The 14723-nt window shown below is 38.2% G+C and overlaps 1 protein-coding gene across 1 annotated transcript; it reads right to left on the bottom strand.

The window, feature by feature from the left end:
- Positions 1-162: 162 nt before the first annotated feature.
- On the bottom strand, positions 163-11122 carry LOC132760895 (amine sulfotransferase-like). Its single transcript, XM_060753212.2, has 6 exons — positions 10931-11122; positions 9779-9987; positions 8096-8222; positions 6375-6469; positions 3984-4164; positions 163-1932 (listed from the first exon to the last, which is right to left on the bottom strand). Exons 1-6 carry the CDS (start codon positions 11070-11072, stop codon positions 1808-1810), a joined length of 879 nt encoding a protein of 292 aa, XP_060609195.2. The 5' UTR covers positions 11073-11122; the 3' UTR covers positions 163-1807.
- Between the last annotated feature and the right edge of the window lie 3601 nt (positions 11123-14723).

Here is a 14723-nt window from a genome sequence, read left to right as displayed (position 1 = left end):
CCACTGAACTGTTCTGCAGAATCTAGGGCTGGGCCAGTGCAGGAATGCTCCAGGATTTTGTTGTACAATTTTTTGTACATGTAGATATATCTTATACTCTGCATATGCTCAAAACCCTTTGTTGTATCATATCACTTCACACACTACAGAAACAAATGAATATTCATTTATTCTGTCATTTAATAATTCAAGTTTGTTGTGCTTGATCTTTTATCCCTGATGTTTTGCAGCATAAGTAATATTAAACAGAATGTAGTGGATTCAAACTAAATGGGAACAGCAAAATCTTTGATTGTTTGGCAATTCATAAGTTTTATACATTATAAGTTTTGTATTCCTTAATTTCAAAATTAAGTTTATTTAAAAATTTCAATTGATGTTTAGCATTTTACCCTAAGATAAACTCTAATCAGATGCCTCTTTTTGTTTTGTTACAAGAGTTCAAATTGAAATAACCCCCTGACTTCAATTCATTAGTAATTATCATTATGAAATTTAAAACTCAGGCGACAGTACAGTATGTAATCAACAATTCAAAATGAATAAAATGTAAAATAATATGTAAAACTCTCTTAAAACCAACTTCCCATTACATCAAACCATTGTTCTTAAATCAGTTTACACAGTGATTTTCAAACAAAATCCTTTTCTAAAGATATCGAGAAAATACTTGAGAAGAGAAGGGAAATGTCAGTGCAATAAAAATAATAATGCTTATTGTATTAATTATTTTAAGATTTTTTGATCATCCATGTTTCCAAGCAGTATAGATTAAATGTGTTGAATGTTCATGGAGAAATTTATTTACTATATTTACTATATTTACTATACTTTCCTTTATATACTTTTCACTTTTTCATAGTATCTCATGAGACTTAATTTTTTGAAACAATACAGAATAATAATTAAATTAATATTTCCTGTGCTGAACATAATATCTTGCAATGCACTGAATATTGTACCAAACAGAACAAGTTTATCGATTCCTGCTTCCTCACTAGTCACTGAAAAGAAATGTCTTTAGTTTTTCATAGATTCTCATCCACTTCCCATTCCCTAATGCCATTGTCTTTTTTATCCATTGCAGTTCCCTAAATATGGGAATGATCTGACTGTTGTCTCTGGTCAAACAAAAATACAAAATTTTGTACATGAAGAAATGCATCTTACAAAACAAAAGATTTAAAATTCTCCCATGCTTACCTGTTCTCTTCAAAAATGTGTGTCTTTTGGGATTTCTCCTAAAATTATGGAGAAATCCCTTAGTAACCTTAAGAAAGATTTGGACTTAATTATCCTTTGCCTACAGTGGGGACAAACTTCAACTATTGGACTTCTGAATTAGAGAAGTGTTATTAAAGATAGAAATGTGGCCATACAGTGCTATTTTAAAAGACTAGAAAAACAAGGATGAAAAATTGATAGACAACAAGTGTGAAGTTCCTAGAATAGTTATAGTTACCTGTGTATCTAATCTGTGTTTATTACTTTGGGGATGTTTCATGTTAGAGCAATTGTCTCAGATTTAGTAATGTTAGAAGTAGTAGTTTTGGATGTATATATTATAAAAATCTTTTTTGTATTGTTTTTCTCTTTCCTCATTTATTTCTGAAAAATATATTAAAATTGTTTATATTTTGGGAAAGGCATTTAGAATTGGGACATTATGAGAATTCTGTTAAAATCATCTCCAGTTATCCACCAAATTTTGCAAATTGATTTAAAAACAAGTTGGAACAGATCTTTAGCTTCATCAATTTTTAAAAGGTCTGTACAAAGCAAAAGAGGCAGGTTTGTCCATCCTTTTTCATAATTCATCATTGATATCCCAGCAGAACTTGAAGGGCAGCTTTTCCATTCGCTCCTTGAAAACACTGTCAAATCTTTCATTCTGTGCAACTGTCATTATGTTTTTCCAGTCTCCAACTGTACCTGGTATAGAATTCAGAGAGAAAGGGATTAGATCAAGGAGAAATTTACAAACAAAGTTCTTCAGCAGGTAAGATGGAGCAACAGCACCCCCTCATAGCCAAAATCAAACACAAACCTCCAAGATGTTGAAGATGGGAAAGCCTATATATACTTCTATCTATGTACAGTTGTCTGTCTTGTCAGAATATAACGGCCCTGAATGTTTGCCGTTTATGTGTTCTGTGATCTGCCCTGAATCCCCTTAGGGGTGAGAAGGGCAGAATATACATACTGCAAATAAATAAACAAACAAACAAACAAATAAATAAATAAATAAATAGATGTTTAGCATCCATTATGCATAATTCTTGGCCAGATTTTTTTTAATGTGAGGAACTCATGCTATTTGTCTTACCACTATTGTACCACTACTTACTGTCCCATGTCTCTTGTGAGATCAGATAAAAATATTACAACTGCCAAGGGCTGTAGCAGCTTTTCTTTCCAGGTCAAAGGAGTCAATTGCCCTTTATGGAAGCCTGCTGGAATGGCAATTCAATTCAATTTGAAGAGCTGCCCTACACTTTTTAACATTTTAAAAATCTTCTTTTTCCCAAAGTTAAAAGGCTTTTGGCTTCTTGTTGTTGTTTATTTTTTGCATTTTTGCATTTCTTGAAGCACCTGGAAGGTTTTGAGCAGAAAATTGACTTCTAGATCCAGTGGAGCTGTCTACCTCTAACTCAGTGGTTCTCAATCTGTGGGTCCCCAGGTATTTTAGCCTACAACTCTCAGAAATCCCAGCCAGTTTACCAGCTGTTAGGATTTCTGAGAGTTGAAGGCCAAAATATCTGGGGACCCACAGGTTGAGAACTACTGCTCTAACTTAAATCCTTAAAAATGAAACCATATACAGGCAGTTCCTGAGTTGCAGACATTAGAACTGATACAACTCCTAGGGCCCTTCCAGACAGGCCCTATATCCCAGGATCTGATCACAGGTTTTCTGTTTATCCCAGATTATCTGGCAGACTCACATAATACAGTTGAAAGCAGAAACCCTAGGATCAGATCATGGGATATAGGGCTTATCTGGAAGGGCCCATAGTTACGAATGTGGGAGGTGATGGCAACAGGTGGGCTCAGGAGCAGGTGCACCAACCAGCACTACACCAGGCTTTTTACAGTATTTGAAAATGCTGAAGCATTTACATACATGGGTAAAAGTAAAGAATATGTTAAGGCAAAAATCTGTCCAAATTGTATTTGACATAGAACTGCATGAAGATTTTATTTATTTCTAGCCCTTCCCTGCTATGTGTGGCCCAGTCTCTGTATATGTGCTTTGTGTGTGTGTATATTTGTGTTTATATATATATGTGTGTGTTTGCATATATGTGTGTGGTTTTGTGCATGAGTTGTAATGTATTTTTATTCTTTGGCTTTTAAGTCTCTTCTGCTGTGTTTTTCAGTGTTTTATGAGTGATGGTCACTCGTTGGCTTGATACGTGTATTGTATCTAAATTTGGTGTCATTTCGTCCAGTGGTTTTTGAGTTATGTTAATCCGACAAACAAACATTACATTTTTATGTATATAGATTTTTGTTAGCATGGTGTGGTACAACAGGAAGTGTGAAAAAATCTGTCCTTAGGAGATGAAATTCACTCCTGAAAGAGTTATCATGGGAAAAATATGTCTCCACTGCAGCTTTATCACTGATCCTTGTTTCCACAACAAGCCAAAATTTTCAAAATCCAACTGCCATAGGGACAGAAAGTGACCTGAAATCTTCTGAACAAAGGCATGGGCAGCAAAACAAATGTTACAAGTGTGTTAACCCTTTCCTATGCTATTCAAAACTTTAAAAATGGGCTAGAGTTTGAATTAACTAAATTAAGAAAGATGTTTTGAAAATGCTACCTTTTATTGCTCTTTATAGTCCGCTGTGATTGTTTCCAAGTGTTGGTTTGGGGAAACAGACACCTATATATCTGTTCCGAGTTACATACAAATTCATCTTAAGAAGAAACCACACAACTTCCTTCCCACTGACTTCATTGGCCACTGATTTACCTTTGCGCATAAAGCGTCCTTTGCTGAAATCTAGGACATCAGGAGGCATGGTGGTATAATTGGTTCTACGATCCACACTCATTTTGCCAAACGAAGCCTTATCCACAACATCATCTATCTCCTCTTCAGTCAGTCTCTTTCCTAGAAAGTCGCATACTTTCAGTACAGAGCTTCTCAGATCCTAAAATAGGATATGGTTTACAAATGACACCATGTATAACTGGAGATCACTACATACTCATGTGACAGGTTATACTGGACAGTAAGACAGTTTGGTATGAAATAAAAAGTGACCCCTTAGAGTAAGGGTTTCCCAGCTGCATTCCGCAGAATCCCAGGTTCTGCAAAAGCATCATAGGAGTTCTGCAAAAATCTTAAAAAATAAATTTGATTTTAAGAAATGAGGTACACTATTTGATTTACAGTCTCTGTAATAGCTATTTCGTGCTACAACTATTGCTATCAGGCATGTAGTTATTTACTGCACACTTCAGCATTTTACAATGAATGATTCATACATGGTTGATTTTTCACATTGATTTCTTTTTTTATCATTTTGTCATTTTTGTACAGGTTTTGAGATGACATTTGTGATATTGGGATATTATTCATAAAATATCAAGAGTAAAATTGACTCAGAAACTAGGCATTATTTAGGAGCTTGTGAGACGCCAACACCCAGATATAGCACAGATTGGCGTTGGACTACCTGTTGAGCAAAGAGGGAGGTTTGTGCATTTGGCTAAACATGACATGCTGTCATTACATTAATGAATCTGGGCAGACTGAGGAAAGTGCTTCAAGATACACCAGATAGTGAACACAATCAGATCCACATACACTCAGAACTCAGATTGGTGGAATTGGCTCACCTGTTGGCTTCCTGATCTACAGTGGCTAAAAACTCAGGTTATATCTGGAATTGCAATTGTCATAATGTTACTGATATTTTTGTGTTGCTTCATTTTGATAATACATACTTGTAGGTCTACTTTGTTCTCTGCAGCGGCCCCTATAAAGATTGAACAGATACAACTCTTGGATGTCATTCCCAATTGGAATAACAGTAGCGAATACATCCCTAGCTTGGAAGAAATGTCCCAAGTAGACGCTGATGATTGGCCAGGACAGGGGGTCATTGTGTGGCAATAAGATTAACCACTTCTTTGCTCTGGTTATGTAAAAACCTGCTTATTTGCTCCACTGAAAAGCTTCGCAAAATGAAAAAGTGTTAAATGAGGGAGACATCCTTTTAAATAGAATTTCTCTCTGCTGCCTGAAGTGCATGCTTGAAACAGAAAAGCAAATAAAACCCATCTATTGATACATTCAGGGTATGAAAGCATAATTGTTTCATTGTTAGCCACTGTGCCTGTTTGACTTCCTGGTTGTTAGAGTCATAGAGAGCCAATGAAAATCTGTTAGTCAGCTTAGGCGAAGGGAATGATTGATCTTTGTACACCAATGAGAACATGCTTTCAATTTTCTGTGAAATTGATAAAAAGCTTTGCAACCCTATTTCAAGTTGCAACAGACTTTTTGTGCAGTGGGCACTTACTGTCACCTTATTGCTTTGGCCCATAATAAAAGCCTTTGTAGAAAGAATCCAACTTGTGGCCTTTTCCTTGCACCACTGCCCAGCCCTTTAGGGGACTCCTGAGCTTATCATTGCCCCTAGAATTTGAATTAGCATTCATTCATACCTGCAAATTCCACCTCAGCAAGGATACCATGGTCAATGATATTACAAGCCATAAAGGGGTCCATTAGAACAAACAGGAACACACTCCCCCTATACATCTCTGTGCATAGATCATCCAGTAAGGTGACTAAAGTTGTGTCTGACCCATAACCAGGCCTGAAACCAGATTGAAATGGATCTAGATAATTTCATTCAGATATCTGTGGGATTTGGGGAGACCACAGAGGCCATCCAGTCCAACCACCTGCCATGCAGGAAAAGCACAAAGTATTCCCGACAGATGGGTATCTAATTTCTGTTTAAAAGCTCCAAATGAGGAGCTTCCATCACACTCAGTTATTAAGGTTGTATTGTTTCAGTAGATATTTTTTAAAATGTTGTTTTACTGTTTGTCTTCTCAGCTACTTTGATAGCCTGAAAAATAATTGTAGACATAAACATATGAAAATTGAAGATCTTTTGTAATCATGCTATTGATGCAGGAAAAGCCTGCTATGTGTTTTCAACAAATAGTAAATTCTTCTCCAAAATAAGGTGTAGTGAAGGAGGAGAATGAAAGGGGAAAACAAGCAACAGTGACATTCAGTTTAATATCCATGCAAGCCCCCATTGATCTTGAACATCCCCATTTGCCTGTCCTGGCCCCCAGCCCTGGACAAATTTGGTGAACAAATTTTGCTGTTCCTTACCTTCTTCATTTCTTCATACGTAAGGAAGAGAATATTCATGTTGTCCCTCTGAGCATACCAGCCTTCTATATGATCTAGCCATAGACTACCTAAAACTTGTAAGACACATAGAAAATGTTAGAATAGCTGAAAACAGATTTTAGCACCATAGATTGCAGTGTTGTCTGCTGCAAAGTTCCAGTGTAGTGTTGGTTCCAGAGAAGTCCTTTTGGTACTATGTGAAATCTTCCTTTTTGCCTTGAGATACAGTATCTCAGGGCAATTATTAAGAAGATAGAAAAGCCAGTATTGCTGGCTTTCAGTCATGGTATGGGATGAGAGCCTTTCTTTTCCTTGCCTCAGACTGCACTTTGTCATGGGCCAGGATTCCCTCTCCCACCATCTGCAGATTGGGAAAGATGAACACAACATTGTATCTACTAAGCCAGTGAACCAATCCAATGAAACAGAAGATAGCTGTTCTGTCTTTCCATATGACCAACAGCATTGGAGACCAGTTTATATTTTGTACTTTAATGAAAACATTGAAAAACTTCCCTTCATTATTAGAGATATTAGGAGGCAATATGACAGTGTGGCTAGGTGCATCACACAATAACCTTGCTGACATTGTGTACTTGGTACAAGTTTCTGAACAATGCATCCCCACACAGAATGCACTACAATACTCAAGGCACCCTTCTATACTGACACCAGATTGGTCCCACATGGTATTCTGACAGGGACTCCCTGAATGCCTAATCAGTCTAACATGTTCCTTAGCTGCAACATGCTGCCTAGCTAGTTTTTGACGATCTGGCTTTTGACAATTTGACAAAGAGTACAGTCGCACTAAGGTTAGTGGGGAAAGGAAAAAGAATAACCACAAAATGGGAGATGATGACAGGGGATTGCCATCCTGTGTCCCCAGGCCCCCTGAGTCTGAGGAAAGCAGCATAGCAGTCAAGAGAGCTGCCACCAGTTCTGGTTAGGAACAAGCCCAGATGTCTTGGTGGTCCTTTAGCCCTGGGTCAGGATTTGAGCTTTCTCTTGACTTAGCTTAATCTGGGGCAGAGCTGCATTAACATATCTTTACCCAGGTTAAGCCAGATCAGCCCCATGTGGCATTTAACCACTACTGGGCTGCTCTGAGTATACAGCAACCTACGTCTTTTGTGTAGATGAGCCCAGTTGAAGTATACCAATGCATGAGTCATCTGATCTAACTTATCTTTAGCCAGGAATTACCATAAATATTGCATAAGTGAAATCTGGTAAAAGGTACTCATTGTCACATTTGGGGCTCCACTCAAACTTCTAGGATGAAATTATAGACTGTAGAATGGCTTGCTCCTTAAGAGGGAGCAGAACCTCTTTGAGATCACAAAATACTCCCTCTTATTAACGTTTCTGCAAAGATATTGCAAACTCAATACTAAGTTGTGAAACCAGATGTTCTGTGAAAGGCCTTCTTATTCTGTTTCCAGGACTGAATGCCATGCAGTCATGGTCAGTTGCTTAGGAACTGTATATTATTTCCACAGCTTTCATTTTTTTCTTGTAAACTTGCACATAAAATAAATGTGACTTCAGTTGTTGCTTCTGCCTAATAAGATGTCCACTATTTGTTATCTGTTTTCAGAATGTGTGACGTTATATAATTATTCTTCCCACATTGCAATTTTTAGTCGAATAGTATAAAAGGCAAAATAACTTCCTATTTTAAATCTATCATAGCTTACCTCTACCAGCCAAAAACTTCTCCATAATAGCGTCAAAGTCTTCCACTTCTTCAAGTAGGACAGAAACTTTGGAGAAATGATAGTAGGAGACCAAGACATCCTTTGGGTTTCTGGCCACATAAATAACCTGCAGAAGCAATCATATTAAAGACCTTGTGAAGTAAAATATTCTGATCACCCAATATGTCTCGTAATGGGACTGTATCTCAAATCAAGTGCTTCTAAGGCAGGATCCACACTTGCATATAATGCAGATTGAACTTCATTGAACTGCATTACATGGGTATACACTGACCATTCAATGCTGTTTAAACTGCACTCTATGGTAGTGTATATCCAACTGTAAATCCACAAGAGCCCTTCTATAGTGACACTATGATGCAGTTTTGGGAGAAATCAGTTTTGCTACACAGATGGTTAGATTGCCAGGTCTAAAACTGATTCAAAGCCAGGAAGATGACTACATTAACCTACTGTATACTGCTTAATCTGTGATGGAGCATGCATTAGGGGCATGTGTTTTGTGGCTGCCACAGTTTAATGTCAGCTTAGACATGTAGATGAACTCAAATAGTAACATCTGGTTTCAGACTAATTTTACTCCTTTTAAGGTAGTGAGTCATGGTCCTAGCAACTGTTAAAATATTACAGAGGCAGCGGACTCCATAATATCAGTGAAAATGGCATTCAAGTGTGTGGCACTGTGAGGCCAGATGGACAGAGGAAAGAAAGAAGACAGCCGGAAGAGACTGCTCTGGCTGGAGAAGACACACAGAGCACAATGAGTTAGTCAAGACTTTGGGAACTTGGATTACCATGCATGGAGAGGGGCGTCCCCACATTACACCTCAGAAGGTGTCACAGGCCTTGTGCTCAGGTCAGGTGGTTACATGCATAGCCCCCCCTCTCTTTGCTTGTTTATTATAGCTGCTGTGGGTTGGCAAAAGACAGGTTTAGGAGGAGGTCCACCTGCCCACCTTTTGTGGTGATTGGCATGGGATCTGGGTTGAGGGCATCAGTTATGGATATCTCACTGGCATTAATAATACAAAATTAAGGGGACTCCTTAAGGGACTTGGGTGGAACAGGTCTTGCCCAACTCAGTGCTTGATGCTTTTCCTTACTGCCTGCAGAAAAAAAAGGGGGAACCATGCAGCCCCCCCTCCCCAAATGTAGATCCTATTCCTGTCATCCAAGAATTCTGGTGTTGCTCTGGAATATCAATCAGCAGGTGGGCTGGTCAGTTTCTGGACTCAAACATAAACATGTATGAACCCTTTCCTCCAAAGTAGTTAATAAATAAACTTTAAAACTGAGTTCTGAAAGGAACTATGTCAGTTTAAGTAGTATTTCAACAAATTAATTATAAAATAAAACACCCCCTCTTGAGTATTTTCCAGTTGCTCTTTAATAACTTTTGCAGTATGCATGTCAGGAACATTTACTGTGGAAAATGATAGTTACTTCACTCTTTGAAATGTCTGATCATTAGCCTTCTGCCAATGACTGAGCAATGTACCCTCCTTTGAAGGAGATACTAATTATCAGAAGACCTTTGTATCTCAGTTTTTAAATTCTTCTCATGCCAACATCAAAACCTTCTGTAGATTCTTTAAGCAACGTCTCCTCCCCTGTTATGACAGCAAATTAAATTAATGAAATGACAGAAATATTAGCCCTTACCTTCCCTCTCCCATTTTTTAACCCCTTTGGCATTAAATGATAGGGCAGATGACTGGAAAAGAGACGTGGTGATGGGCGATTCACGTAATCTACATTCTGGATATTGTACTCTATCCATGGAACTCTGTCTGCCAGTTCCATGTCTTCAGTCCCATTTCGATGACCTTCATGATAAATCAAGCTCAAAATATTCTGTGTCCATATAGTTCCTGTGTGGATATGAACAAATTGGTAAAATACATTCCCAAGCATCAAGGGACCTTTTACTTTTACTTATCAGCTAAATGAAAAGTTTGTGTCTATTTCTGGAGGAGCATATCTAAATTGCAATACTGGAGAGAAAATACAGGAATGACAGGAAAGGAAATGCAGGCAACCATAGTTGAACCAGATCAACAGAGATTAAGTTATAGGACTTTTAGGAAAATGCAATAGCATCCAAAATTCCAGCTAAATGCAGTCCTAATAAAAAGGTTTTGCACTTGTCCTTTCCAAAAATCTCTGTAGTGCTGCTGAACTCTCAAGTTCCTTGGTTCCCTCTTCTTTTAAATTTCTCCTGTTGCAGTTAAAATGCAGTATTCTCAAATCCGGGGGGGGGGGGGGGGGGGCAGAAGCAGCCATGTTGGTCATACAGCAAAATAAACTAACATTAAAAATCCACAAAATAGCAATACCTTTATTGAACCAAGCAAAAACTAACAATACCATGCAAGTTTTCAGAGTTGCACTGGTTTCTTCATCAGTCAAAACTATTAAAACTCATATAGGGGAAGTAAAAATAAAAAGGCAATTTTTATTCTCCCCCTAAGAAAAAGGTGGGTACCTTCACCCAGGATGGAAACAGTTTAGATTGCAAGGGAAGTTAATAGTTCAGTTTGACCTGCCATTGCACTCCAAGAGATGATGTCTTTGTTCCTTATTTTAAGTCATCAAGGACATGTTGTTATTGAGAAATAAAGTCTGGGAAAAGTAAAAACATCTGAGGAAGGGCAAAACATTTTTTACAATGAGTGTCAACTGAAGGCTACAGGGAAAAGCAGATACCCGAAGCTAGATGAATAAAGTGAGAAACAAAAAAAATGGCTTTCATAACAGGTCATGTGAGAGGAAATAAAATATCATTTCTTTTGAATAAACTGTTTCCAGTCCTACCTGATTTTGGGAAAGTGACCAGAAACACATCACTGTCCTTGATTTCAAAATCTTCCAAGGAATCAATGTATTCAGGAGTAACCATATTTTGTATAAAACAACATCCTCTGTATTTGAACAAGTACTTGTCTGATGTCTCCATTGCTAGTGCTTCTGACAGGACTAGATAAAAAATGGCAATAGTTCTTCCACCTAATTGGGAAGAATAAGAAACGACAAAGTAATATTAGGAAATTGGTTTTTTAAAATTCTAAATGTTCATGAAATCCAATCAGTTTTCCACTCTTCAGAGATCAATAACCCAGGGAGGAGAGGAGGAGAGTATGCCCAGCCCAGGAGCTAAAAAGCTTTTGAATTGCTCAAAACACTGCAAAGGTCTAAAACATGCCAACTCCCTATGAATAGGACCTTCTCTACACTGACCAATGGATTGTGCCAGACGCCAGACTGGACCTGATTGGAGTCCTCATTGGTACTCTTTCATAGGTAGGAGGGAGTCTCTGCTGCCCAGCCATGCCAAAGTGACATCAGAAAAAACTCCAGGAAAAAGTAGACAGTGAATGCATGCATTATTCTGATTTTAATCATATGTATGGTGGCAAGTGCTTGGAAAGGATGAGAGAGAGAAAGGGAATTTCCTTCTGTATCCCTCCATTCTCCCACAACTAAGTGTCACTTTGTTTGATGTCAAAGGGCCCTTCCACACAGTCATATAACCCAGAATATCAAGGCAGAAAAGCACATATTATCTGCTTTGAACTGGGTTATCTGACTCCACACTGTCATATATTCCAGTTCAAAGCAAAAAATGTGGGATTTTATTCAGCTATGTGGAAGGGACTAGAGCAAGCACCAGATAAAAGCTAGATTTCATTTTCTGGCTAGGAACTGCTGTGAGCTGTGTGGGGGGTCCAGGTTTTTGATATAGTTGGGCAGTAGGGACTCCCAACTAAAGACTGTCAGTGAACTATCTTCTAACTTTAATTGGTGCTTATTTCATGCATTTTCAAAGTGCCATAATACTGTGTCATAATACTCTAGAAGACTATAGTGCTTTAACTCAACCCGAACATTCGACAGATACATAAACCTCACTTGCTTAGTTTCCAACAGATCCCTCAATCTCTTAGGATGCCTGCCATAGATGTGGACAAAACGTCAGGAGAGAATGCTTCTGGAATATAGCCATACAGCCCAGAAAACTCACAGCAACCCAATACTGTTTTTGTTTGAGATAGAAGTCAAAAACATGATGGTAAGTGTAGGAATATTAAAAATAACCAAATGTTCTGAGGAGAGTATTTTGTGTAAATAGGTGCGTATTTCTGTGCAAAAAAAAATTTCTGCACAGAAAAAAATGTGGAGAAAAAAGGTGTATATCTGTGCAAATTCATCTCCTAGAAGACATCAAGATGTTTCAATAGTAGGAGAATACATTATCCTACAAATATCACTCTGTTAGTCATCTCAACAGACTGTTGGGAAACAACTTTTTCACCAGGAAATGAATAATCTAAATAATACTTCCCACACACACAGTTGATACATCTTTAATGTTACACATGAATAATAAGGAAAAAGTATTCAGATCAACAATCTGTGTGTATACATGCTCACAAATTGCACTAGTGCTGTAAAGGACGAACACTCCTAATTTCTCTCATTCTCTTACGTTCTTAGCCTGCTTTTCCTCAAAAGAGATCATAGCACAATTTCTATGGCAGCAGAAAGAAAAAAGAATATATCACATGACAAGAATTCTCATGCATCTAAAGTCAGCTTGGGTCCCTGTTTTGGGAGAAGGAAGAAACAACAACAGCAACAACACAATTTTCACAAAACCATTATTTGCATTTTATTTGTTTGCTTGTTCAGTACGCCAACCCTGACAGCTAAATTTAAACAACACTTACCTCCGGAGTTGTTTTAAATAAGTCAGCAATATATCTTCTGTTGCTTGGACTGTTTCAATAATCAAAACTGATTTTGTAGTTTTCCAACAAATGGGAGTGTAAATTACAATATTTAAATAGAGGGGTGGACCTTTGTCAATCATTACATAAGCTGCTCCATCATTACATAACTGCTGTACACAACATTGTTGAATTCCCCTTTCCTGCCAAAATTAACATTCGGGTTGGAAAAGTCAAGTGTTATAGTGTAGTTCAGGTCAAATCAAATCTGATACAAAAATTGATCATGCATCCTATTTATTGTTTCTTCAAGCCAAATAAGAAAAAAGAGATGCTATTAAGCATATGTTTTATATAGAGTGTACAAGTTGCAGCCTTCATTCCTAAATCTGAATATTTTAAAATCATTAATAACCAACACTTGTGCTAAGCATCTGATCAAGCTACACACAGTAGTTTACCATGGCCACAAAACCTTCATTGATACAAGCCAAAATTATCTGGAGTAATGTGCTATGGAGATGTTCTGATGCAGCACAAGGAGCATCCTCAGAGCCTCAGAGCCCTTTTGGTGTCTGCTAAGGCAAGAATGCTTTCAAGCCACTACTCTAGCCAATGCATTGCTGACCAAATGCAGCTCCCTTGCTGATAATGTCAGTTGTGGTGAGGTCACAACAGGGCGCCCTGTCCCTGGCAGGAGTACGGTGCTGCTGGATAAGCCAACTATTTAGCCTGATTGACTGGGACACATCCATTGACATGTAGGGTTAAAATGTTGCTATATTAATATCTATTATTTGTCTCACATATTTTCCTTTGTTTGTTTTTGGTTGTTTATTTGTTCCTGTACTGTTTTGTTTTAATCCAATGTACACACCGAAGAAATGGAGTAGCCATCATAATTAATAATAAAGTCGCTAAAGCAGTGCTTGGATACAATCCACAAAATGACAGAATGATCTCAATTCGAGTTCAAGACAAGCCATTTAACATCACAGTGATCCAAATATACACCCCAACCACAGCTGCTGAAGAAGCAGTAATAGCAGATTTGCAGCACCTACTGGATATGTAATGGACAAACCATTTTCTGCTCAGGGCTTGTATCCTACCCTTGCAGGAGTGGATGGCCTATTAAAATGGTCTGCCCTTGAAGACTAATTGACCCTTTGAGATTCCAAGAGACTCTAGGGCAGTGGTTCTCAACCTGGGGTCCCCAGATGTTTTTGGCCTACAACTCCCAGAAATCCCAGATAGTTTACAAGCTGTTAGGGTTTTTGGGAGTTGAAGGCCAAAAACATCTGGGGACCCCAGGTTGAGAACCACTGCTCTAGGGGGTTCCATGGTTGTAATCACTAATGACCCTGTTGAATCCACACCTCAAAAACACTGCATTGTGCAACAACAAAATTACTGCCTATTTTCAGCAGAAATATATTATTTTCAAAAGAAATCTCACCATAGTTAGTTATAGCTACAGATCTGAGGGGGACTGGCAGAGTGGGTAAAGGTGATGGTTAATGTCTCATTGGAACAAGGCAAAGTTACAAGTTGCCTAAAGGAGGCAGTTGTGAGACCTATATTTTAAAAAGCCATCCCTGAGCCCCTCTATAATGGACAACCCTTTTTGAACAAGGTTATGCAGTGTGTGGTGGCCTCTCAACTCCAGGGATTTCTGGATGAAACAAATAATCTAAATCCATTTCAATCTGGTTTCAGGCTTGGCTATGGAACAGAGACAGCTTTGGTCACCTTGGTTGATGACCTACGCTAGACAGGGGAGTGTGTCCTTGGTTCTCCTAATCTCTCCGTGGATTTTGATACCATTGACCATGGATTCCTTCTGGGATGGGTCCAGGAAACACTGTCTTACAGTGGCT

The sequence above is a fragment of the Anolis sagrei genome, chromosome 1 (genome assembly GCF_037176765.1).
Source record: "Anolis sagrei isolate rAnoSag1 chromosome 1, rAnoSag1.mat, whole genome shotgun sequence".
Taxonomy (NCBI): Eukaryota; Metazoa; Chordata; class Lepidosauria; order Squamata; family Dactyloidae; genus Anolis; species Anolis sagrei.
Note: the sequence above shows the minus strand (reverse complement) of the source record. Positions and strands in the feature narration are given on the sequence as shown.